General features: G+C 38.8%; 1 protein-coding gene across 2 annotated transcripts in view; it reads left to right on the forward strand.

Moving 5' to 3' along the window:
• Positions 1–7,608: 7,608 nt before the first annotated feature.
• STK26 (serine/threonine kinase 26) overlaps positions 7,609–27,582 on the forward strand; it is a 79,758-nt gene continuing 59,784 nt past the window's right edge. Inside the window, exons 1-2 of one of the 2 annotated variants that reach the window (XM_037821938.1) lie at positions 7,609–7,837; positions 7,938–8,088. In XM_037821938.1, the coding sequence (XP_037677866.1) occupies positions 8,047–8,088 (42 nt within the window). In that variant the 5' untranslated portion in view covers positions 7,609–7,837; positions 7,938–8,046. The remainder of the gene's footprint in view (positions 7,838–7,937; positions 8,089–27,582) is intronic. The other variant, XM_037821937.1, reaches the window with a different exon arrangement.

Here is a 27,582-nt window from a genome sequence, read left to right on the forward strand (position 1 = left end):
TTTCAAAGGTTTTAGATCCAGTCTCTAGGGGGTGGCCTGGGTGTGTTCAAGCCATTGTAGCAACTGCCCTTTTAGTAGAAGAAAGCAGGAAATTAACCTTTGGAGGGGCATTAGTAGTTAGTACTCCTCATCAAGTGAGAACTATTCTGTCTCAAAGGGCAGGGAAATGGTTAACTGATTCCCGAATCTTAAAATATGAGGCAATCCTAATGGAAAAAGATGATTTGGTCTTAACAACAGATCATAGCCTAAACCCGGCCTCCTTCCTCTGGAAGGGGCCTGAGCAAGTAGAGACCCCTGAGCATGACTGTTTAGACCTAATTGAATACCAAACTCGAGTCCGGCCTGACCTAAGGGATCTTCCCCTGCACTCGGGGGAAAGACTGTTCATAGATGGATCCTCCAAAGTCCTAGAAGGAGAAAGGCACAATGGCTATGCAGTTGTAGATGGGATAACTTGTGAAGTAAAAGAAGCTAGCCGATTGCCCAATAAGTGGTCAGCTCAAACTTGTGAGTTGTATGCACTAAATCAAGCCCTCAAATTATTAGAAGGAAAGGATGGTACAATATACACCGACTCTAAGTATGCCTTTGGGGTAGTCCACACCTTTGGAAAGATCTGGGAAGAAAGGGGATTAATCAATAGCAAAGGAAAAGAACTGGTTCATGGGGAATTGGTGAAACAAGTATTAACCAATCTACTCTTACCCAGAGAAATATCAGTGGTGCATATAAATGGACATCAGAAGGGACCTACTTTTGAAGCAAAAGGCAATAGGTTGGCTGATGAAAAGGCTAAGGAGGCCTCTCTCTACCCCCCTTTAAAAATAACGGTCCTAATACCCTCTATCCCTAAGGAATTTGGGGTCCCTACATTCTCTGCCAAAGAAGTAAAAGAGTTGAAACAGTTAGGAGCAACCTTAAATGATCAGGGGAAATGGTTTCTCCCAGATGGCAGACAAATGTTAAATAAACAAATAATGAGGGAGATATTAGCAGTCCTACACCAGGGGAGTCATTGGGGGGTGCAAGCCATGTGTGATGCAGTACTTAAACAATTTGGATGTGTAGGCCTTTATACAGTCGCTAAACAAATCTGTGAACGGTGCATAATTTGTCAAAAAATTAATAAAAAGGTTTTAAGAAAACAGGTACAAGGGGGAAGAGAGCCGGGCCTGAGACCATTCCAGAGCATTCAAGTTGATTATACTGAAATGCCACCAATCGGTTGTTTAAAATATATTTTGGTAATTGTTGACCACCTCACTGGATGGGTGGAAGCCTACCCTCTATCCTCAGCTACAGCATTGGGAACTTCTAAAGTTATCCTTGAACAAATCATTCCCCGTTATGGGTTAGTGGAAAATATAGACTCTGATAATGGCAGTCACTTTACCTCCCGTGTATTGCAGAATGTCATGAGAAGCCTGGGTGTCACTTGGGACTTCCACACTCCCTGGCATCCACCATCCTCTGGGAGAGTGGAAAGAATGAATCAAACCATAAAGAAACATCTTTCTAAATTAGTTTTGGAAACAAAGTTACCTTGGATCAAGTGCTTACCTATAGCTCTACTAAGAATCAGGACTGCCCCTAGAAAAGAACCGGGAATTTCCCCTTATGAAATGCTTTTTGGTTTGCCTTTCCCCAGGAGGACTGGAGAGCTCCCCTCCCTAGACACAAAGGATCTTTTTCTTAAGAATTATATACTGGCTTTGTCTTCTACTTTATCATCTCTCAGGCACCGTGGACTGCTGGCTCAGACCCCGCCTCTTGAATTTGCTGCCCATCGACATCAGCCTGGCAGCTGGGTTCTGATCCAGTCGTGGAGAGAATCCAAACTTCAACCGATCTGGGAAGGACCCTATCAAGTCTTGCTGACAACTGAGACGGCAGTCCGAACGGCAGAAAGAGGCTGGACTCATTCCACACAAGTGAAGGGACCAGTGCCTGAACCAGACGATAAGTATCCAGCAACTCAACCTGAATCCTGGAAAGTGACTCCTACCTCAGATCCCCTAAGGATCACTTTAAATAGGCAACAGTTGAAAGAACATACTAGGAGGGAGGGAGGGCTGGATTAAACCCTGTGTTTGCATTGTGCTCTGTGTATAGCTTAATGATGAAATTGCTTATACTGATCATAATGTTCTATATTCAAGGAGTAACAGGTTCTGCTAAGCTGGTTATAAGTGTAGTCAAAGGCTTAAAGTCTCAAACTGTACAATTTGATGTTTGTCAAGTAATGAGCTGTAAAAATCTAAAACATCAGCAACAACTGAGGGAGGAATATAAGCATTTATGTAAGCAGACTGTTCAAATAGAAAGCAAGATCGTTGGGGGGGCGAACATTTGAGAGTATAACTTATGAGACACCTAACCCCTGTTATTCTTGGAACACTGCTTGGTGGACCACACAGTATGAGGGATGGGTCTTACCCAGGTTGGAGGAAAAACCATTAAGGGAAACTTGGCTGGAATTTAACTCTCCAGTTCAAATTGACCCCAAGGTCATTAGAATACTTAAGGCCAAAGACTTAAAGCAAACCACAGAAATAGAGACAGGTTATGGAAATACAAATGCCTGGGTAGAATGGGGCAAACATACCATCCAGAGTCTAAACAGAAGTGACTGTTATGCTTGTACAACCAAACAACCCACTGTTCAGATTATGCCCTTCCCCTTGGGGATGAAAAAGCATGAAAGGGAGTTTAAATGTATAACACTCCTCTTTCAAAATGCTACTCCTGGTGAAAGTTGTAGTACGTTGTCCTCCCTTTTCCCTCCAGTCCAGAAGGGAAGTGTCAAAGCCATACCAGCGTCTCACCTTGGTCCCGGAAACCACTCTGCCTGTCTCTCCAGATGGGAAGAAGGGCTCCAGGATCTTGGTACCATGGCTTTGTGTACACAGGTGTGGAATGTGAGCAAGGATAGTACTGGCAACTTCTCCAGCCTAACTATACCCTGAGCAGACCTCTGGTGGTACTGTGGGAAGGGCATCCTCTGGGCAACACTACCTGAAAGGTGGGGAGGAACCTGTGCTCTGGTTCAATTGGCTATCTCATTTACCCTGGCATTTGAAAGTAATAAGAAAGTACCAACCCAAGGCAAAGGAGAAAAGAAAAATGTACAAAATGTACCTAGTTCCTTCAATAAAAAAATGTTTGTAGATAGTATAGGGGTTCCCCAGAAAGTTCCTAATGAGTTTAAAGCTAAAAATCAAGTAGCTGCAGAATTTAAATCGTCCTTATTCTGGTGGGTCACCATCAATAAAAATGTCAATCATCAGCTAAAATTTATCAACTATACCAGGGATGTCATTAAAGAAATAGCAGAACAGTTAGATGCCACTAGCCGAATGGCATGGGAAAACAGAATGGCCCTAGACATGATGCTAGCTGAAAAAGGAGGCATCTGTGCTATAGTTGGGGGAAATTGTCGCACATTCATCCCCAATAATACCGCACCTAATGGAACTATCACCAAAGCCCTACAAGGCTTAACAGCCTTATTTCAGAAACTAGAAAAGAATTCTAGCATTAACAACCCACTCACAGAATGGTTGGAAAATTGGTTCGAGAAATGGAAAGGAATTGCAACATCTATTTTAATTTTCCTTATCATTCCAGCCAAAATGTTTATAACAGCTGGGTGCTACATAATCCCGTGTGCCCAAAGGCTAGTTCAAAAACCCATCAAAACCACTAGAATCAAAAATAAGAAAGATCCCTATGATGAGGAATGTGAAAAAGCCCTTAGCAAATTTGAGAATCTAAAATGTGAAAACTAAAAGTGTTTAAAAAGAGGAGGGAATCTGTAAGAAAGGAATAAGTTTCGTTTTCACATAGAGACAGCATGGAATAAGGGAAATGGAGGCAAAACCAGTTTAAACAAGCCCCAGACAAAGAGAAGAGAGAATCTGCCTGCTCCTTATATGGAAAAATAACCATAGTTACTGGAATGTAAAGAGATATGAGGTAATATCAGAGGCGGGAACTCACAGCAAAAAAATAAAAATAAAAATTTGGGGGGGGATAGGCTGATCAGTTCAAAATCTCAATAATGAGCTAGTTGGCTCTCTGGGATTGGCTGTACAAATTAAAATCTCAAAAGATGAATTAGTTAGTGTTCTCGGATAGGCTGTAACCTCTGTAGTACCCAGTCAATGGGGAAACGGGAGGGACTTGCGAATCAGGAGTAGGAGATTTAAAGATCGCCATTCTCTTCCTCTGGCGTGCCAGCCTTCCATGTGTTTGGCTGGACGCCCTATCTTGCAAGATCGTAAATAAATTCTTTTCTCCTCCAGAACCGAGAGAGCGTTTATTCCCTTACAGGTACCGCTTTATATCCGACAGGGAAGACTGTTTAGTTGTGAGATGTTTAGCAGTATCTGTGGCCCCCACCCACTACATGTGACAACCATACCACAAACCCCACCACCCCCACCAATTTTAACAACCAAAAATGTTTCCACACATTGCCAAATGTTCCCCGGGGAGAAAATCACCTCTGGTTGAGAACATGGCCCCGATGCATTACCTCAGTTGCCACGTTAAAGTTTGTCTGATCATTTCCATCTACCTATACTTTAGCTATGAACAAACCATTCACTAAATATTTATAAACGTGGGTAAAGTTAAATAATACTGAGGGTGTGAAAATGTCAGGAAACTGAAAACACAAATGCTAAATTTAAAATAGTTTGGCTGACTCAAGGGTACTCTCTAACTTGTAATTCACTGACTTTACTTAATTGTGCAAAATCTTACTTTATGTATGTGGTTATTAAGTATTCACAGCCACTCAGGTCACATCTGTCAGGCAGGTACTAAACCTGATCCTGGGCACTGGGTTTATACCCCATCGGGTTCCCAAAGAGCATGAGATGTGGTGTTTCCTCTCAATGAATGTTTTCTACCAAGCTGAGAGGATTACACTGTAATATGTTATTAAACTCTGGGATGACTTTTTGAAATAAAATATTCAAAACCTTTCTGAGGGATAACAAAAGCATACCTGAATTTCTTGTCATTTTATGTAAATTAATAATTTGAGTAGTAATACAGTCCCATGGGTGGGGGTGGGGATCCTGGTGCTCATACAATTTGAATTGTTTTCAAATGCTGATGACTTTACCAAGAAAAAACAAGGCATAGGCAAAACCACAGGAACTGGATGTAAAACCTAGACTGATCTCTATCAGTAATAACAACAGACGGTTTATTTAATAGCAGTCGACCTAAATAAAGGTGAACAAATTTACTAAGCTCTCAAAAGCAATGGATTTAGAATGGAACTCAAAATTTAGAATTCAGCCTTCCACATTACTATATAACCCTGGCCCAGAGAATGTCAGAGAAGAACATTTCTCTGATATGCTTAATTTACTTATTTATTAAAATTAAACTTAACTGGCTCTTTGGTAGTTGTGAAATTAAAGTAACTGAAAACAATTCAGGAGACAACAAAATGAAAGGTATAATACAAAATGAAGTGAACAATTTAAAGATTCCACAAGAGCAGAGCCTAGTAGTTGAACCTGGCATCAGCAAAACATACTTCCAGTGTACCCATTACATGCCTAGCACTAAGTAAACCTCAGTGAAGAATTCAAAGGAAGTGCATTCATTCATTCATTCATTCATTCAACAAATATTTATTGAAGGCCTATTATGTGCCATGCACTGTTCTGGGCCCTGTGGATATAGCAACGAACAAAACAGAAAAAATTCTTGCCCTCACAAAGCTGACATCCTACCTGAAGAATTCTAGTGTAAGAAAAGCTGGACCTCTGGCCTCAAAGACCTAATAATCTTGTTGGGCAGATGAAACAAATGAAATTCGTGAAATAAGGAGAAAGAACTACAATGTGATTGCTGCCTCCGTGGATACACAATAGGAGGAGTTTGAAGGAGGATTTGAAGCAACTAGGAAAGCTCAGTGGAGATGGGACTTAAGATGGGTATTAAGCAGATAGAGCTTGGTTCAGGAGACCCTTGCTACTCAAAGTGTGTTCTGACAACCAGTAATACTGGCGCCTGGGAGCTTGTCAGGAATGTAGAACCTTGGGCCCATTCCAGACTTGTGACATCAAACCTGCACTTGAAAAATAACCCCAGGGGAATTTCTATGGACATTAAATTTGCGTGGCACTGTAGGTTTCTGGTCAGTTTGGCATTGTTAAGTGTGAACTGCGCTGTTGGGAAATAGAGACCAGAGTGGGGTGGACCATCAGGTTAGAAGTAGTGATTACCTGGATTTGGGGAACTAGGAGTAAGGAAAATGCAATTATAGCCTTTACCATCCTTTAAAGTATATAAAAACTATAGCGGAAGTATTAAGTTTATCACTAGTCAAAGGAACATGGGTTGAATACCCAGCTCTATCGCTTCTCAGTTGTGTGCTATTGGGGTTAAATTATTTAACCTTGCTGAGCCTTTTTCTTCGTTTTTAAAATGGGGGTGGGGTGGACGGGAGAGCAGGAACCGGTACTATATCAGAGGGTACATGTAAAGGCTCAATATCGTAATTCATATAAAGCACTTAGTCCCTGGCACAAAGAAAATGGCGTCCATTAATAGTTACAATAATATTAATAATATAAATCTTTGAGAAAGATAAAAAAGGAACAAGAGAAACATTTTTTGAGTGTCTACTTGAGTCCCCCAGACTCGGTTTGGTACAGTCCCATAACAACCTGCAAGGTAGGGAACTTCATCCACATTTGAAACTGGCATTTGAGTATCATGTTTTTAAAATGTAATTAACCCCTCGTGCGTTCCCAAAGGCGCCTTCATAATGATATTCCTGTAATTGTTACTATTATCATTGTTACTTTTATTATTATTAAAGTACTCTCTAAAGAGCTTGTCTCCCAGCTCCCCCCACCCCGGAGTGGAACTTAAATTGGAGCGGGGCAAAGAGAGAGTTGCTGAGACCACTGTGGCGTACGGTGAATTCAACATGTATTAATAAAGATCCAATCTCATTTCCCATGCCTCTAATATCCTCATTAATTTTTCTGACGAAGTACCATCTATTTTCCAATTTCCCTCCTTCTTACACGTGCATAACGTGTGGTGAAGAAAAGGCCCAGTGTCGCCGCCCCCACCAACTGACAGGACAATTCAGAGCCGTAGCCTCAGGTTTAAGTCACCCGGGCATGTATGGGGGCGGGGAATCTGCGAAGCAGGAGAGTGGCTTCAGATCCGCCCCGTGGCGCGGTACGGGGCTGGGGAGACCAGACGGCGGGAAAGAGCAGGGGTCCAACAACTCGGCGGCTCTCCGTGGCCCCACCCTCGGCCAGGTCGGGTTGCCAAGAAAGACTTCTGGCCCTCCCCAAGTTTCCATTCACGACGTCGCCGAGGCTGCGCGTGCCCCAGCCTCGCACGCCTGCCTGCAACGTGGCCGTGCGGGGGACGCTCTTATACCCCCAGGTCTCCCAAACTCTTTCCTTCTCTTCCCAGGCCAGGCAGTGTCCCAGATCTCGCAGTCTCCAGGCTCTCTTCTCCGCGCGCCTGAAGAGTCGCCCCCTTCTCAGGCTTCAGCAGCCCGAACCAAACCCTCTCGCCGCCTTGGAGCCCTAGGGCCCCTGACACCGCCCGGCTGCCGGGCGGGGGCAGGGCCAACGGTGGAACCGCCCCCAACCACCTCCCCGGCCAAGCGAGCGGGAGGGTTGCTGGGGCGCCTCCACCTCCTCTTCCTAAAGCGGCGAGGCGCAGAGGAGCGGCATCACTCGAGCCCAGGTCCCAGCCACCACCACATACAGCGCCCCGCATACAGGAGGAGGAGCAGCAGCGGAAGCCGCGGCAACTGCGGCGGACGGGCGCCAGAAAGGTAGACTGAGTCCCAGGGAGCCGCGCCGCGAACTGTCCACCTCCTTGCCCCGGGCTGCGCGCCACCAGCCCTGTAACCCCACTTCTGTGTGTCCTTCCAGGCCCCGGTCGAAAAACCTGGGAGGGCCGCCGAGCTACCCTCGGAGGAGGAGCCAGTCCCAGCCCAAGGAGTCGCCACTGCAGGAGCAGTGCGGAGCACCAGTCGCCTTCATGGCCCACTCACCGGTGGCTGTCCAAGTGCCCGGGATGCAGGTGAGGAAGCCTAGGCCGACCCCGCCGCCCACGTGACTGCCAGGGAGCCCCGTGCACGCTCCGCGCTGGGCACCCGCGACGAGAGGCAGCCCCAGGGCTCCCCTAATGGCAAGGCCGGGCTCTCGGGCCAGGTGACTCAGGAGTACGGCTCGAGGTGTTTCCTGGCGTCTGGGCTAGGTGGTGTTCTGCGCTGGGAAGACGAGGAGAGACTGGAGCGCTCAGCGAGATGGGGACTGGGGGGGGTGGCGCGGATAAAAATAGGCCAGAGTGAGAGACACCTGCGGCTACTGAGGTTGCACAGTTGGGGGCGAGGGGGGCTCTTAACCTGCGAGTGATGAAGGTGTCTCAGAATTGGTGGGGTAAAACGCGAGTCGAGCCCCTCCCCTTGGGGCGTGGCGTAACAAGGGGTGGAGATAGTGGCGGCATTGAATTGGGCTCTTCCTGTGTGTGTAGGGCGAGATGACTTTTTCCCCTTTTGGTGCTGCTTATTATGGGACGAGGTGCCCCAGCCCATACGTGGCGTGAGAAATGCAGGGTCCTATGCAGAGTCTTCAAGGTGATGACTCTCCCTGCCTTTTCCACAAGATGACTGTTGCATGTGGTAAAAGGAAGCTTTTTGTCCTGGACATGGGACTACTTACTACATGGGACCCAACTTCTTACTCGAGGTCTGCCGACCCCCCATCCCAATTATAATTTCGTTTTATTAAAGAGGTAGTTATGTTGAGAGACTTTTTTATGCTGTTTTGTTTTTAGACTGGTACATATCAGCTATGTACTAAATGTTAACCAAATCCACTGACTTTTTGAAAGCATTCTTGTTTTACTATTTCCTTTGCTAAATAGCCTAAACAACTCATTTATTAATAGGTCAGAGGCTAAAACCTTAAAGCCTCAGTCCTTCATTATCTTCTAGAAATGTGAAAGTAAACTTTTCAAATGCAGAAAAAAAATTGTTTAGAGTAGTAAACTTTGTTTCTACTAGAAATCATAGTGTTGTGGATTAGGGACCTCAATTTGCTTACTGATGCATAGAATTCATCTATTTTTTTAACAGTTGGTCTTATTTTATGCATGATCACACACACACAAAAAAATGATTTTTAAAGTCCTTCTAAAGCAAGGGGTCGTTTGTGTCAGGCATATATCTAACCTAGGACTCCGTGTGTATGCTAAGAACCAGGCCTTTCAGCTGCATTTAGGGCAAGTCTATGTTGATTCTCAGAAAGTCTGTGTGTATTTAATAAAAAAAGAAGAAAGAAAGAAAATGGGAAATTTTAGGGCTTTTTAAAGGTTAATCTATTCAAGCTTTGCAAAATGCCTCAAACTTTCATCTTCCAAAAACCGCCTCCCCTCTCCTTCACTCCCTCTTTCCCCCATTCACTCTGCCCCACACACCATTCATTGAAGTCGGCCTTTGATTGTAGCAAAAGAATTGGTAGCTGGCAATGCTAACTACAGTTATTGCTGTCTAATCTGGAAAAAAGTGCGAAAATTTTCTCACCATGCTTCCCTCTCCATTATGTGAAGAGTAGAAAGTTACAGATGTAAAGATTTTGTCTTAGGGTCTCCGGGCTTCTCTCTCCATTGTGTGCAACCTGCTTGTGTAAGTCTGCAGAGTATTTGCCTCCTGTTGCATCAAGTTTTTGATTCTGGGAACTCTGTAAGCTGAGGAGAAAATGGTTTCTGGTCTTTATTTGATTTGTTTTGACTTTATTTGATTTATATAGTTTCTGGCCTTTATTTGATTTGTCTTGACTTTATTTGATCTATATGATTTAGGAACTGTTTGCTGTTCTCTATTGCTTATTGCTTCCTGCTTTGTTTAATTATCTGAGTTGCCTATCTTTTGGATGCTTACATCTTAATTAAGGTGGTTTAGAATGTGAATCACGTATTTTAAATTACAAATTTTGCCTCTCACTTTATGCCCTCTAAAAGTTGTGATTATTTTGTCCAACCTAATTTGGGTAGGGTGATCATCTCTATTAGCAAAGAAGAAAGGAATATCTGTTTGCCGTTTTCTTTGTCTTAATAGGATGATAAATTCTTAATTTCTTATTTCCATTTTATTTTAATATGTGGTTTTTAAGCATTTGGTGCAACACAAAGGTTTGCCACAGTTAAAATTGTGCAGTATCTAAAAATAAATTTGATGGCATTCAATGTGACTTGAGCCTAGACTACTTTTGCTATTCTTTTGTGAAAAGTATTGCAGATGAGATGCAGAAATACATCATGAACTGGTAAAATTCTAGAGTTTTATGAAAAAGTAAGGAGCAACTTTTAATTCTTTGGAGTAGGAAGAAAACTTGAGTTAGCCATGTGTTCTTGAAATTAATGTATGGTATTTCCACAAATTCGGGTGAAGTAGTCGACTAGCCTATAACTTTTTAACAGCTTATTTTAGAGAATTATGAAGGTTGGTGGAAAAAATGATTTTTCCAGAAATGAAAACAAAATTACTTTATCCACAGTATTTTTCTCCTTCTGAGGAGAGCTGTGAAGGGGAAACCCAGCTACCTGTTCTATCACTTAAGACTTCCAGCATTCCTGACTTTCAAACAAAGAAATTTCTGTTGCCACTAGTTTAAAATAGAAAAGAAACTTGGAATGATGAAAGAAAACCCAGGATTTGTTACAGTTCAAACTCTTCCTTTTGAATTAGTTAATAATACTCATATTGTTGATGTTTCTTAATATTGTGGTAATGAACATTTTTGCCATATTACACCAAATGTTGAGGGTATGACTTTTTTTGTCCTTAATTTGTGCTTGTTTCTTTAGTGTATAGCTAAAGGTGTTTTCCATACCAGGAGCTGAACTTTTGAAAAATATTTAAAGCACCATATTTTAAAAACTACACAAATAAACCTGTTTTTTTCCAGTGAAATAATTACTCTTTAATGATTTAAAATGTATTTTTCTTTGAAAGTTTCAGTTATAATTCATTTGTAAATTTACTTGTCCCTTAAAACCTGCATTAATATTTATGAAAACAAATATTCCAAATTGGTTGTTAAATCTTGTGTAAACTGTAGATGTTAAAGTTACATGTTGAATTTATTTTGAGTGCTAAATGTTATTATATATTATGCTTTATGCTATGCCTCTTGTTAAAGAATTTACAAAAGTTCCTGCTGAAGAATTAAAAATAGGCCTTTATGAGTCCTTAAATATAGTTAAGGTGGTATAGTTTAAAAATGGTCATTATTTGAGGTATGAAATGGAAATGAAGTTTAAGGATTAATGAACATTTTATTGAGGACTTTTATCTAAGAGGTAGAAAACATTGCCTTGCATTAGTGAGTTTAGTTACTGGGTTCTGGGGAGGATACAGACGAATACTACATAATCTCTGCCCTTAAAGATCCTAAAATCTTGTTAGAGAAATAAACACATGAACACATGAAATGTCAAATAATGCATAATCTGTGATTTTACTGTAAGTATAATAGAAGTTACTGACTGAAAATATTGAAGACTTCTAGAAGGTAATACTTGAGCTGGCCCCAAAGGATTGTTAGGATCCAGATTGGGGAGTGAATTTGCAAGCAGGGAAATACCCTGAGCAAAGGTATAAAGGCAGGGAAATGCACAGCTGCATGTGCATGCACATGTGCGCGTGCACGCACACACACACCCTTTGGAGTTGGATAAGTTCTCTTGGGCTGTAGTGAAGAATTCCTCCAGAGAAATATTAGGAGATAAGATTGGAAAACTGGATAGTGGTGGTCCTTGAATGCTAGGGAAAGACTTTTGTCTTTGGAAAAGCTATTAAATGTTTCTGAGCAAGGAAGATTCATTGAATGAAGTTATACATAGGAAGAAGAATCTCAAGATTGTGTGAATAGATGAACTGGAGGATTGAGAGACTTAAGGCAGTTTGATCTACTGAGGTATTTCAATGGGACAATTGTAGCTCAACAGATGCAGTGGACCTTGCATTGACATATTGCCTTCTATATGCCTAGTACTGTGAAGAAAAATTACTAGACATAATAATTAGCTAGCTACAGGAGCGGCAGTCAAAGCCTTGGTGGTGCTTAATATGGGGAACTATGGTACATCTTAAAGAAATCGAAAAGGCAGTGGGAAGAGCCAGATCTGGAAGGAAGGCAATGATTTCTGTTTGAGACTTAAGAAGTTTGAGGTAGCAATGAGATGATGATATAGAAATGTCCAACAAGTGGTTGAAGATATAGAACTGAAGCACTGGTCATTCATCAGGCATTTGCTGAACACCTACCATATGCCAGGCATTTTACTTGAAACTACAGGGTAGGAGCCAACAAGGAAAGAGAGGTTCATAGTGCCAGACAGAATATGTGGGAGTGAGGGCCCCCATGTGACAGGAAGCATAGATTGAGGATTAGCTTGTAAGAAAAGGAAGAATGTCTTTAAGATGCAGATGCCTGGAAGGATGAGAAAATGTATGGATAGGGAGTTAACTGAGAATTCTTTAACTATTTAGCTAAATTGGAGAAAGAAGTCAGTTTGGTACCAGAATCCGGTATGTGGAGCTCTTACCTCCCTTACACCTTCCAAAAGGATCAATTAAATTTGCGATCTAGAAAGTAGAGTGTTGCCTTACATTGACGAACCCAAGGCTTTGTCCTTGTTGGTGAGTACCCGATGAAGGTATGTCGAATTTGCTAATGATAATGGCAGAAGACCAGCTGAAACAATAATCAAAGCCAATTGTTAGCTGGGAAAGTTGGACATAGTTGAAAAATACGGCATTAGAGGGATGGGCTGTAGGAAGGAGGAATTGGGTATGGTAGGACATGTGCTTTGAACAGTGATGAGGGTCTAGAAATGACACTAGAGCTCAGGGTCCAGCCTGTACCTCTCTTGCTTGAATCATGGAAAATGAGAATATAATTTAGCTTGTACTTACAAACCATTGAACATTGTGATATTGTGTTTTTTATTCTACCTTTCATTTATTCAGTGACCTTGAGCAAATCATCTAAAAAATGGGGAATAAAAAAAGCTGCATTTCCTTTCCTTCAATGAGATATTATTAGGATGAATTAACTATCATTAGTGCAGTATATTTTGAGCTCTTTTATAAAAGGTATCATGATATATATGGGCAGTTCATCCTGCAAAACATTGCTAGGCTAATCACATGAAAACACTGCTATTATTTCATCTCTCTCCTGCTTGATAGCCTACATTTTTCGATTGAAATCCATTGCCCCCACACCCTAATCAGATCCAAAGCCCTCTGCTCAGCTTTTCAGACCTTTTGTAATATGGCTCCTTTCTATGAATCTACACTTAGTTTAGAAAGAAATCCCTTTTACTCTAACATGCTAGTTACAGTTCAACAATCATTTATGATCCAAATCTTACCTGATTATCAAGATCTCTATTTTACCTTCTCCAGGAATTTTCTCTGAATGTTCCAGGCTATAGATATCTTTCCCATTTCCAAGCACCTACTGTTATCTATTGTTAGTGGCACACAGTACAATCCTTGATTTATATACTGCCTTAAATTTTCTCTGATTATATTATGTATATTATTCTTGTCCCCCAAACTAGGTTGTAAATTTCTTGAAGGCAGGGACCATGTCTTCTTTTCTCTTCTTTATCCAATTGGATATGAGTTGTATATAAAAGTGTTGGTTGAGTACACTATAGACTGGACTTTTCTAACTTTTTTCACTTCTAATTGTTTCTTTAAATATGTCGTGTAATGCCTGAAATCTTGTGGCTCCTGAAGCCAATTAATTTGTGTGCAATGAAGACTTTCTATACTTCTTGAAACAGTTTTAATACATTATATATAATATGTCTAGCAAAATATACTTTTAATTAACCAGCTGTACTCAAGCTGTAGCTCTCATTCCCTTGCCTTCCAAGGCCATTGAGAGAAAAACGAACCACATTGCTGTCTTAGTTAACCAGGACTGATATTAGATGAATTTGTGTCTTTGGAAGAAATAACCTCCCCTGTTCTCCCTTCATCCCGTCTTTCATGCTTCCTTCTAGTTCTAGCTTCCCATGGCCCTCCAGGGTTCTCTCACTGGTGATTAGGACCTACCTCTTGTCCCTTCCCTCTGCACCCCTCCCCCAAACAAACAAACAAGTAAACAAACTGCTGTACTTCTCAGTCCCAGCTTTGCATTAAAAAGAATCTGATCATTTAATTCACTAATGGCTCAGTGTGTGACCTCTTCCAGGACTGTTCACATTTTACAGGGAATAATTCCTTAAAGAAAGAAGATCCTAATCATAGAATTTTAGGCACCTTGACTGAGTTGTGTTTTTTTTCTAAAAACGTGGTGGCTTTACTGGTTTTATTTGTTGCCAGAAAACAGAGTTAGGAGAGCAAAAATTAACACTCTTATTGGGTATGGTGCAACAGACTTCTTTTCATTTCTCATAATTAAGACCCAAAGAATTCCCATCACAGGTATATATAAAACAACATCTCTGCAGAAATGCTATGAAGTAATTTACTTGAAATAGAACAAAAATCAATAAAATGTGCACAACTAAAATTTTGGCTCCATCTTACATACATTTATTATTTGGTCATCTGTCATTTTAGACTAAGGTTTTAGATGCTAGGGACCCCATCTTTCAATTAATGTTGGTATAGAAATCGAACATTTACTAAAGATATTAACTAATTTCATTCAATCCTACAAAAATAGGAAAATGCCTTGGAATTGGATTTAAAAATAAAACTGGCAGCACAGTGCTGGCCAACTCTACTCATTATCCTCTTTTTTGTGCCTCTCCCAAAATCTCACATGACTCAGACAGAACACCTGATATGCGCATTCAGAGAAAAGAGGAAACTGAAGTGTAGAGCAGATCCATTCTCCTCCTCTCTTCCTGCATCCCCACCACCACCTCTCGCCCCAGCATATGCCTTATTGGGGATAGAGCTACTGGATGCTGCTGAGAACTCCCCTTCAGCCTTTTCTGGATTTGTTCCAGCATTTCCCAGACAGCAGCCTGTTGACCTTTCTTTTATTTCCTTTATCATAAGATCATGGATTAGAATGATTTGTGTTAGAATATCCGATTAGCCATTGTGTGGCATAGCTTTGGGTATTCTAGCAAAATAAGAACAAAAGTGTTCATACCTTCTGGGGAGTAGTGGTAAAAAAATGTTGACAGCTTAGATAAAAGACTTAAAGTATTCTAATTATCTTTTTTAAATGTCCACTTTCTCCCTTTGTGGTCAAGTAACTTCAAAAAAAGTGCTGCTGAGGAAATCCAAGGCATTGTGTTTTGTCTTTTTCTGGTGAAAAAATGTTTACAGAAAAACTTTTCAGTCTTTCTTTGTGATCCTTGTAACAGAGTATGCATACTGTTAGTGTTATTTTTTTGTTTCCCTCTCCCCTTTCCTGCATTTAAAAAAAAGAGTGGGGAAAAGAAATCTGTAAGGTCATATTAATTTAAATTGCAAAGGACTGAAAAAAGTAGAATTCAAATCAGCCAACATTGGAGTTTTCAATATGTTTATTACAGAACAATAGGGTGTCTAGCTGAAGAATAACAGTTGCTTTGAATTATAGAAACAGCTTCCCAGTATCAACTTAGTGCAATTTTACTGGATTTGAAATCCATACCTCACTAGATGTGTTAGGAAATTTCTAAGCATACTAGTGAATTATTCTAACAGGTTTCAATAGTGCCTGGTAACACAATCCTAGGAGTGAATTTTTGGCAGGTGGAGGAAATACTTCAAGGACATCTAGAAGCATCTAGTTTTTTCTCTGAATATACATTTTGAGTTGCTCTGTTAGTTCCTTTTTATCCCCGCCCCCTCCAGCTTTCCATTAAAACGTTGGCTTTGGGACATATCACTTTACAGTATGTTATATTAAGCTAGAGCTTAACTGCTTAATAGAGTATAGTATAAATAACAGAGCAGTGGGGTGGTGGGGGAGGGATGGGCAATTCAGATAATCAGGTGGTGCACATGTTGTTATTAATGCAAGAAAATTTGTGGGAGCTGAGCCAATAGAAACTGTAAGGTCATAATTTCGTCCCAGAGCCTCTGCCTCATCATTCATTATTGTTGCCCACTGTAGCTAGGAAAGTTTCTAGACTCTGTGGTCTCAATTTCCTGCTGCCTCCCTTAAACTTTAAGCAGAAGCACAAAAGAAACCAATCAGCAAAGCATGCACACATTCTACTAAGTATGGTGAGAGAAAATAGAACTTTGACCTCTCGTGGTTAACGAGACTACGGTCAATATGTCTGGCAGCCTCAGAGAAAGAAACATATTTCAAATGTATGCCTTTTAAGTGCTGCTGACCCCATGGAAATAACAGTTAGCAAACTCATTCATCTGGGTCCTTTTTTCTTCTCTAGTTTTAGTTCAAACCCTTTGTTTGAACTTAGCTCTAAGTCTTCCTATGCCTGTCAGTAAATGGTAATATATTGGGCTTTCCCAGTTTGATACTGGTGAACCAGATTTAATGTTTGTACACACTTAGTCTTCAAGAGACAACTGGGTCTGATTTAAGCTACGAAATTACTAACAGCAAAGGTTAGAGGGCCTATTTTGTATAGGATGTCATGCTTCATGCTGATCTGTGAGATACAAAAAGCATAAGACAGTCCCTAACCTCAAGAGGTTTATACTCTAACTGGAGAGATTAGGCATCTACACATTTAGAAATCCAATAATGCAGAGCAATAATTCTGAACCCCAAATGAGATAGTAACTGACAGAGAATATGTTGATAGAGGCATACCAAGGAAGACTGGAATAAGAAAAGGAACTATCATTGACAAAGTACCCTTTATGCAAGGTACTGTATATATATGCTCTTTCATTCAAACCTCACAACAACCTTGCAAGGCATCATTTTTATAGATGAGGAAAATGAAGCTTAGAAAGATTGTGATCTAAGATCAAAAAAGCAAAATGAAAACCAAGATTAGAACCCAGATCCAATTCCAAAACTCATGCTTTTGCCACTATACTACCTTACTTCTAGGCAGGGAGTATTAACAGCAGAGGTGGACTTCAACACATCCTTAAAGGAAAGTTGGGGTCTGGATTGGGAGGTATAAACGAGTATTTCTGGTGGAGATGGCAGCAGAAAAGGCATAACGGGGTGTGCACACTCAAGGTTACTTCTGTAATAGAAGCTTGAGGTAGGTGCAAATTGAAATGAACTATGTTAAGGCCATATTTTTAAAGACCTTGAATGCCAGAATCAGGCATTTATTCTTAACTCGAATAATGAGTTTTTCCACAAAAGAGTGAAATTATAGAATCAATGATTTTGGGGGGAAGATTGTATTAGTTTTCCAACCCGACAGGCTGTGTTGGACATAGGGGAAGGCTGCAGATAATGGAGGAATATTGTAATACTCCAGGCTTTAGTTGATAAGGATTTGATCTAGGACAGTGGTGTTCAAACTTGAGCTTGCGTCAGAATCACCTAGAGGGCTTGTTAAAGATTGGGAGGCCCCAACCTCACAGTTTCTGATTCAGTAGCTGCTGTGATGCTCTGGGGACCACACTCTGAGCACCACTCAAGAAAGATTTTAACAGGACTTAGTGACTGGATATGGGACAAGGAGAAACATGACGGGAGAGAAAAGAGTCAAAGATATGGCTGACCTTGGGAGAAGATGGGTTCATTTTTAGATGTGATGAATTTGAAGTGCTGGCCACATATGCAAGCAGAAGCAATTAGTAATACACATCTAGAAAGCCATGATGGGAGAAAGGGTGGTCGTGGTTCAGGAATGAAGATGGAGCACAGAGGGTCCTGCATGGTGGTTAGGTGGTAGTAAAATTGTGAGAGATGAAAGTAGCCTGATTTCTGATTATCCTTATAAGAATCCCTGATTATAAGCTGAAATCAAATTCCTTTTAAGTTGTATGGCTTCCAGATCTCACTGTCACCCATGACTCGTGTTTCTCTTGATCTAGGTAGTTTGTGTGCCAGACAGCAAATTTCCAGTCTCATTATTATATATTTATTTTTGACCCATGTGTGCTGCAGGTATTTCAGTTTCCATTTATAGATTTAATATTTTTATTTTATTATATGTATTTTTAAATTTTTCTTTCTGTATAAGCCCTTGAGATGAAAAGTTCTTACAAATAGAAACTGTGTGGAATGTTGTTGCCTGTATGAGTAGGCATTTACTGTAGTCAGCAGCTCAATAAATGCTCTTATCTTCAGATGTAAGCACTTTATTAAGAACATGAAATCTGTTTATATTTATAGTTTTGAAAATGCAGCTTGGTTAAAGTGAAATAAAATGCTAGTACCAAAGGCCAATAAGTGTCAGTATTTTCCCCAAAGTTACAGATTTTTAAGAATTTTTCTAATTTTGATACAGATAACCATTTTTTATTGTCCAGAATCCCTCTTTATCTCCCTTTATCATCCCTTCCCCACCTACTACTCCCCAAAACGCAAAACCTGGATGTAATATCTCTGGGCTGCTATTTTGTAAAATGTAACCATTCATAATGGTGACATTCCAAAGCCAACTTGTGTTTACATATAGAAATTCCTGGAGGGTAGGGGAAGTTCCTTCTGAATCATTAAGGAAATATCAAACCACTTCCTAAATGACCTTTCTGACTCCAGCCTGTGCTCCCTAAAGTATTCGCTTTACCTATACCTGTCCAATTAATACATTACCATTTGCCAACAGATACCATGTAGGAAAGCTCAGAGTTTAGTTCAAACAAAGGATTAGAATTGAAAATAAGAGAAGCAAATAAGACCTATTTAATGAGTTTGATTACCCACCTCATTCACCAGCCTTGGACTTAAATCACTTTTCAATTTCTAAAATGACCAAACAACCAACAAAAATCAAGCCATCCTTCAGAATCAAAAATTTGCCACTATTGAGTACGTTCAAAATCATGTGCTACAGACAGTTTCAGAAACGTACCTCCAAAAGCATTTTAAGCGATGTTCAATCATAGTTAGAATAAATTTGTGGAGTCCCTTGGTGACTTTTCCCCCTTTCTTGGAATAAAATTTGTTTGAATGTAAAAGTTCTTATGTTTTTACCTTATACTTCATGGTTCTTATCTATTTCAAGATATTTGCTTACTCTTGTGACTCATTTTTCACTATTCTAGAATGGTAGATTAATTTTTGTGGGGAAAATGATAGCGCATGTATGTATATTTGCACACACAACATGTATTGTGAACAAAGTATATTTTGTATTTGAAAACATTTTTAATCTATTCAAGAAAATGAGGCTCAACATTTGCCTATAGAGTTTTTAATCAACCATACCAATTGTAGACATTTAACAATTTTTAAAAAGTAGAAAAGAGCATTGTCGAAATAAAAATGGAATAAAGACAAGAGGGTCACTAAGTTCAAGAAGCAGAAAAATATAATTTGACAATGTCATTTAAGAAGACCTATGTATAAAAAGGAATCCAGCAGAATTTTATTATGGCATCCATGGATTTGTTAAATATTTTCATTATATGGAAAGTACATAGAAAATATATAGAATTCTTTAACTCATTTAAAAATATTTACTCTAAGGTAAATACATATATGTGTATGTACCTATATCTAAATATGTAATAGGGTTATTAGGATTTTATACGTGTTTCATTTTTATCATGGCAAGTTCTTTCTGCCTTTAATATTTAAACGGTTATTATTCTCAAAGAAATCAGACTCGAGCAGTCTATTTCATACAGGGTACAGATCATGGGAAATGACTTTTAATAAAATTCAATACCAATGTTAAGCTGTTTTAGTGAAGTGGAATCAAACATTACATAGGATTATATTTATGAAGATTTCCAATTCTCCATTTATTTTCTCCTGTAAATAGTCTTATGGAGAATCATTGCATCAAAGGAACTATTTCCAATAAATAGAAATTGTTTTACCTGTTAGTAAAATCAGAGGCAGGTAGGCAGTATGCAAATGACTTCTGATTAACAGAAACTTGTGATCATGTTCTTAGCTCTTATTTCAAAACTAAAATTGTTATAGGTACTTCACACTATAGATTATAAGGTAATAGGGAATATAGAGGACCTGCCATTGGATTCTGTTTCTGTGACAAAGAAAATCTTTGGAGATTTTCTCTAGAGAGCTGCCTTTTTAAAAAATATATATATATACTTATCTCTTCATGGAAAATGGTGACTGTCACTGAAATATCTTTTTTTTACTGTCACAAGCTCCCCAAAGGGCACATAAAATGAAAACATGAAACTTGACTAGTTAAATAATGAATCAATTTTGAGGTTTTAGCATAGGTGACACCTCCATGGTCGTCTTTTTGGACTGTGATTTCTGGTAATAGCAAGTGAAAAAAACTATTACGCTGTTGCTATGGATCTTCTGTCTGCTGAGGTTCAGGCATCGTTTTTTTGGAGGCTGCAGTGTAAACCCTGCTTAGGGAAGGTAGAATTTCATAATACCAGAGGATTACTGCTGCCTCATGAGCAAACAGAAAATGTAGGTGAGGGAAAAGGTGTTAGACTCTGGAAGAAAGACATTATTTCCAAGGAAGGGAAAAAGTAGTCTTTTGCTTTAAAGATTGAGAAATATCTCTATATTTTTTTAGAATGGGAAATTTCTCTACTTTCTGCAGAGAGGAGAAAAAGCTAACAGAAAAAGAAATTGGGGAGGTAATAGTAATTCATTTCTTTTTTGTGCTTATAATGTCTCTGATAAAAGATACATTTGCATAATTAATTTGTTGTGGCAAGAAAATATCTGTAAAGAGCCTTTTTGATTGAGAGAAAGCTTGTGAAAGATCTGGGGGAAGAGTTGACATCACAGGGGTGGTGATTCCAGCTGCTTTTCTATTTAAGATGTACAATTTTGGCGGTGTCTGTACCAGGCCAATAAATTGTTTCTAGACACTTGGAGTCATTTTGGGTGGCTTTTTTTTTTTTCCCCTCTGTAGCCAAAGTGAATACTTTTCATTAACATGGAAAAATGCCAGAATATCACTGGATTATATTTGGCTAATTTGAACTGTTATTTGGCGGGGGGCAGGGAGCTAAAGTGGAGTCTCACTTTCAAATGATTGGACTTAATATCATTGTTACTTTCCCAGTAGATTCTGGCCTTAAAGGTCTCCCTTAGAGAATGATTAAAACAGTTGCTTGGATTATTTCAAGGTTGAGTAGCATCTCAGATTTACTTAAAATACGTTTGCTTAATGACTTTTTAGCACCACTTGATTTATATTTTGGCTCGGAGGAGAGTTATAAGTAGTACTAGTAGTCCAAATACTTTTTTCTAGGGACACTTATGGATGCTAAATACTGAATTATTTCTATTGTTGACGTTCCAATAGCTTAAAAGGTATACATTTCTTTATACTTAAAACACACACATACAACATCGCTTTCTGCTCAGGGACTGCAGCCTACATACCTGAGTTCTTCTTTGGGAGAGTCAAGCTGTATAACTAGAAGCACTTTAATTTGATTACTCTTGTGTGTATTCTTTGATGACTGTGCATCATGCAGTTTAGGGATGATCCTGGTTGAAAGATAAAGCACACTTTTGGACTTCCAAAAAACTCCTTTAACTGAAAAGATATTTATTCATTGTGAAACAGTATTCTTAGTTAACATGCCCAAGTGGTCCCAGATCTTGAGTTTAATTATTCCCTGATAAAATACTAAATTTTTTGCTCTTAATTCCTAGAACGAAGCATGTAGTGTATTCTCTTCTGTTATACTATAATACAGTGTCTGCATGCATCTCCAGTGAAGTGAGGGGATTGCATAGGTGACCCATGAACTCTAAAACTCTTAAGTTTGGGGGTTGCATTCAGGAGTCTGGAGTAGATTATTTTTTATAAAAAACAAGGCACACATAACTCTTTATAGGAAAAGGGATCAGGTAGCCATTCCAAGCAAATTTTGAATTAGATGTAATTAATTTTCTACAAAGGAGTGGTGAGGCTATATTTAGCTTATGCTTTGGAGAAAAAGAAATTCGTTAAAAATTTGGATTTTAAATTCTCCCTAGTAAATATTTTTGAAACCTGTATTTGGGGGAAATAATAATGATCCTTCTTCTTCCAGAAGTGTTTTTGGAGTTTTGTTGATCTAATGCCACCTTTCTCAACGGAGGCTCCTCAGTTCTCCCAAGAATGACACATAACAAGACCATTCTAGATGCATTAGAGAGAAATTAGCTTATTTTATACCATAAATTCCTTAGGGCAGTTGTTGGCAAACTACTCCCAGGGCCATATCCTGCCTGAAGCCTGGTTTTGTGTGGCCTGCAAACTAAAAGTGTTTGTACATTTTTATGAGTTGTTAAAAGAAGAAGAATATATGACAGAGACTGCAAATGTACATGGCTTGCAAAGTCTAAAATATTTACTATCTGGCCTTTTACAAAAATTTTGCCCAAACCCTGTATGGAACCTGATTGAGAAAGGCTGATCTAAGGAAAGAAAGCATTTTATAAATTTTTCTCTAAGGTTAGGGATCCAGTCTGATAATAGAAAAGTTTTTCTCATTATTAAAGTAACTAACTTGTATATGGGATACATTATTGTAATGCTTAGTTCAGACTAAGACCCCAGATTATATTAAATAGGTAGACCTAATTTTTATTTGTTTTTTTAGACCATAAATTTGAACCAGTGAATTATTTGGAAAGTTGAAATTCTATGTAGTTGGTAATGATAATGAATGATAAATTGTTTATGTGTATACAGAAACTTTTTATATTTTTCTTAGTTTTCTAAAGGAAGAAAATAAAAGTGGGTGAATTTTTAAAAGGATTATGAAGATGGTTAGGGAGAGCATTCATTGCTTTCAGTTTTTTAAATTAAACGGCCACGTCTATTAGAGAAGGAAAGTAAATGGCAAGTGTTAAGTGTCAGATATAATCACATTTGTTTCCTCCTTGTACTGAATAAGTGTCTTCACCATACAGTTAACATCTCAGGTACCTTGTCAGCAGCGAGAAGAATAGTGCTTAATCAAAAATGCATTAAGATTATTAGATCATAGCATATTAAATTATCAGGCTCTACCAAATGCCACTTAATAACTTGATTTAGTGGGGGAGGTGTTATGGGTCATAAAACACTAACTGGTAAATCAGAAAATTACCAGAGGAAAGAAGACCAGCAGGCATTATGTGTAATTTGCTGCTAGTTTCCTTTTTCTTCATATTTAGTTAATCATGCATTTCTGTCAGTGTTTTTTCCAGAAAACGTCAGATAGCATCCCCTTCTTTTATCACAGTGTTCTGGCCTTTGTCACATCATATGCAGACATGACTGAGCTACCTGAAACACAGCCTTTATTTTTGCACTTATCTGCTAAAAGCTTTCAGTGGCTCCCTACTAACCTGATGAGAAATTCCGAGGAAAGATGAGTCAAGTTAGGCTGAAATGGTCGGGAAGGGCATCACTGGGTAGCTGAGCTGGCTTTAAAACTGGGTTGGAAGAAGGGAAATAAGAGTGACCCAGGTGGGGAATGAAATTAGCCAAGGCGAGATCGGACCAAGGGGGTTCTACGGTTATGATTTTCAAAATATTTTATGTATCTTACTGGGGTGAGCAGTGAGGATTTGTTTGGTGAATGAACTTTTTTCTTTAGTTAAGGCTATAAAATGGTAGGATACAAGTCAGTCAAGTTGTAAGCCACAGATCTTTTGGGGTAGCACGCCATTCAAAGCATTTCAATTACTTTGAATTGCTCATCAAGCTTATTTTGGCTATGGCAATTCAATAACTAATTAAGGAACTTTGTCATTTGTCTACATCCTGTGGTTACTCCTTTGGTCATTGCCCTCCTACCCCACCCAGCTAGAAATCAATCACTCATGATAAAACAAAAAGTCAAGTATTTTATAAAGGCCACCTCAAAATCTAAAATCTTATGGCCCTTTAAAGTTTCTAAACTGACTACATAATGTCTTTTTTGGAGCAAAAAAAATGACATATTTTGTACATGGATTTAAATGTGGTACTGGATGTTGATTATTCTAATTGGAGAATTACAGTTTTGTTAAACTGTTTAATTGGACAAGGATTATAAATTTCTACTAATAAAATTTTTTGTATTCACACTGTTATTTAATATCCTAATCATATTTGTGTGAACATGGAAAAACAGCCTTATATTTATAATGGTATTTGTTAGAAATTAAAATATTAAATTCATATTGGTAAACATTGTCATTTCAGCAGTTTTTCCTCCTTTATTTGAACATTTAATTTGTCAAACTTTGGTAACATGAACAGATTTCAGCAACATCAGCACAGATCAACGTGCTAAAATCTAGTGAATCCGTTTCCTATAGGGTTGGAAATTAAGATATTCACAAGTGCTTTTGGCAGTGGGGGTGGGGTGGGGGTAAAGATAGATTTGAGAAACTTCCGGTCAGGAAAAGTTGGTGAACTTGGAGAGATTAATTCACAGCAAAAAGTAGAGGAGCTCTCTAAGCTGGAATTTTTGGGGAAAGTGAAAATATGACAATATGTAAGGCTAATTTTTACAAATAAATGGTATTCCCTGTGCAAGAGAAGGAGGTAATGATAATGAAAGCATCAGCAGTGAAGATGTTGAAATCCAAGTCCTGTCTTATTAAGGTAAGCTACCCGCTTTTATATGTTGGATGAATCATGGTGTTCAATACTGAGCTAGCTAACGTTCATACTCATTTGTAGTAGTTCTTAGCTTAGGTTTTCAGATATAACTATTTCACCCACCTACACATATCCCATTTTACTTGTTCCTGAGCATATTCTTATTTATTAACTCACTGCTCCAAGTATTTTAAGAAATAGATAGGGTATAAAAATAACAATAAGCATTATTTTATTCATGTACACATAAACACATACTCTGATAATATTTTTCATTTTGGGGAAATGAAAAGTGGATTGTTGAAAGCATTAAAGACCATTATTTTAGAGTAGTTTAAAATAGACTCCTCTGCTCCATTATTAGTATTAGCCAAGATTAAAATTGTTTGCTATTATGATGCCATCACACCATCTTTATCATTTTCCTGGGATCATAAAATGTGAAAGCTGTCAAGACCCAAGGGATAATTTTCCTTAGTCCTAAGATTCCACTGGGTATCTCCTTACAATAGTATTTGATTAAATTCATTCAGACTATAGATTTGATTAAAGAGGAAAATGTTGGAAGGAAATTGTTCTCCAGCCATTTTGTCATTAAGGATGAAAAGGTAAGTCCATGTAAAATTCCACTTTTTCAATCAGCGTTAATTTTCTAGAAGAACTCATGGTGTTAATAATTTAGTGCCAGGCTTACACACTTCAAACCTATTGATTTTAATTGCAGTTCTGCATCTAGAAGGAAGATAGGCAGTGAACAAATCAATTTTGTTTTAATCCAGTGAATTTTAATAAGTGTGCTAAAGATTTACCATAACAATTACCCATGATGATGGTTCGATATTTGCTATAAAGGGCTGCCGCCTTAGATTCTATCCAAATATGTTTATTTCTGAAAGTACTAGGGTGATATCTTTTTATTTTACCTCTAAAATAGATAACATTAAAGTGAGGCTCTCAGTGTCCATCAATTTAAAGTGCCCTGGGTGGGATTGATTAAATAATAGCCTGAATAAATTAGAATACCAGTTTTATCATTTGTATATTAGCAGATCCTTTGCCTTCCTTTCATTTTATGACCTTTCCCCACCCCCCCTTCCAAATGAATATTTTATAATTCAGGCTTGTTATCAGTCCCAGGCCATATTTATGAAACATCCTGTCTGGTCAGTAATAATCCCTTCCGTTTTAACATGAATGTTTTTGGTTAAACCAGATCTCTGATTGAAATTTTTATTTCTATATGTGTTTAGCTCAACTAAATTAAAAGAAATGTACAGCAGAATGATACTCAGTGTGTCTCTTTGAGGCCTCTAGTCTTTGCACTAGAGTGTGAAATCATCCTACACTCTTCAGGACATTCAGGAGTCATGCGACTCTGGTTAATAGTGATTGCAGGTGTGGTCCCAGAGTCAGATTTACATATTCCTCTGATATTGCAGACACGTGTGTGTGGCTACTACCAGTTTCCCACCGGATATAGTTCCATATTATTTCAAGAACTGCTATTTTGCAACCTAAATAGGAAGAAAAAAAAACCCAAAGTTATCACATTGGAAAGTTTTATTATGTTAATCATATGTGTGAATAGGGATTGACTTAGAATTTCATACCTGTTTTTTCTTTTTTTCTCTTTTTTCCGTACATATTTTAACATCATTTTATCGAATGTAATCTGCCTTGCACCAAAAATCAGAAATCAAATTGCAAATGAAAGGACAACCTCATGACAAAGATTTCATCTTAGGAGTGTCCCCAGTTAAACATACTGCACACACCCAAAGACTGTTTGTGTACAATGCATAGTACAGGATCCTGTGAGGGTACCTGGCTCCCAGTGAGACAGAGCCCCATCCTTATGGTGCTTGCTGTTGAAAATAGAAATATCATGGCAGTGAAAGAGAATGCAAAGATAATAAAATGTGTGATTTAATGGAGGCACCAGCAAAGAGATGTGGAAGGGCAGAAGATGAAGTAATTGATTCTGTTTGGGTAATCAGGTTCACCTGAGGGGTTGGCAAGGTTTTTTGTTTTTTTTGTTTTTTGTTTTTTTTGTTTTTTTCCCTTTATTCTTTTTATCCTTAATTAAAGATGTTGGGATTTCCAGAGATGCAGAAGGAGAGAGAGGCAGGGCGTTGTAGACTAAGAGATTGGCATAAGTCAGAGGCTCAGAAATAAGAAAGTAGAGTTGTTCCACAAGGGGGCATTGCATTTAAGTTTGAATGTCTAAATTCCTACCCAATGAAGAATTGGGCTTGAGATATAGTAAGATATTTCTGGAGTTTTCCCTTTGGGCACTTAATTTTGTTCTATATATGGTTAAGTTATAACTACATTGCTTTCTGAATGTGTTTACTTTATGATTAAAGGAGAGGAGAACTAATAGAACCATGCAGGAAGTTCTGCATGAACTGAACTGGCTCCTCTTGACTTCCTTGGGGCAATCACTCACATATAATGGGACATGGCCAGGTTAAGGGGGTGGGAGGGTCAGTCTGGACCATGATTCACTCTGCTGCTCTTTATCCTTGACTTCTGAGCCTGCCTCATTGCAGTATCAAAGTTGGGACTTAAATGCGGTCTACTAGTGATTCTAAGTTTCTTACTGGAATCATGAGGTAGAATATAGTTTTCATTTGAGCCATTGTTTACCACTGTAGAATTAGCCATGTGGCTAATGCCAAATTCATCCTTCACCTTAATGATTGCCTCAAAATTAGGGTGGTGACTGCTAGTGATGGAGGAGAACAAAGGGACTTGGCTTCTAATAATTCACAGATTCACACACTGTCAGAGCAGTAGGAGATTTACAGATCTTCAAGTTCACTTCTCTCCGTCTTTATACAGATGGTGAAGCTGACGTTTAATCACTGATTTCTTGTAATTTCTGGAATAAGCAAAATTAAGCCAATTTTGCCTTAC

The sequence above is a fragment of the Choloepus didactylus genome, chromosome X (assembly GCF_015220235.1).
Source record: "Choloepus didactylus isolate mChoDid1 chromosome X, mChoDid1.pri, whole genome shotgun sequence".
Classification (NCBI taxonomy): domain Eukaryota; kingdom Metazoa; phylum Chordata; class Mammalia; order Pilosa; family Megalonychidae; genus Choloepus; species Choloepus didactylus.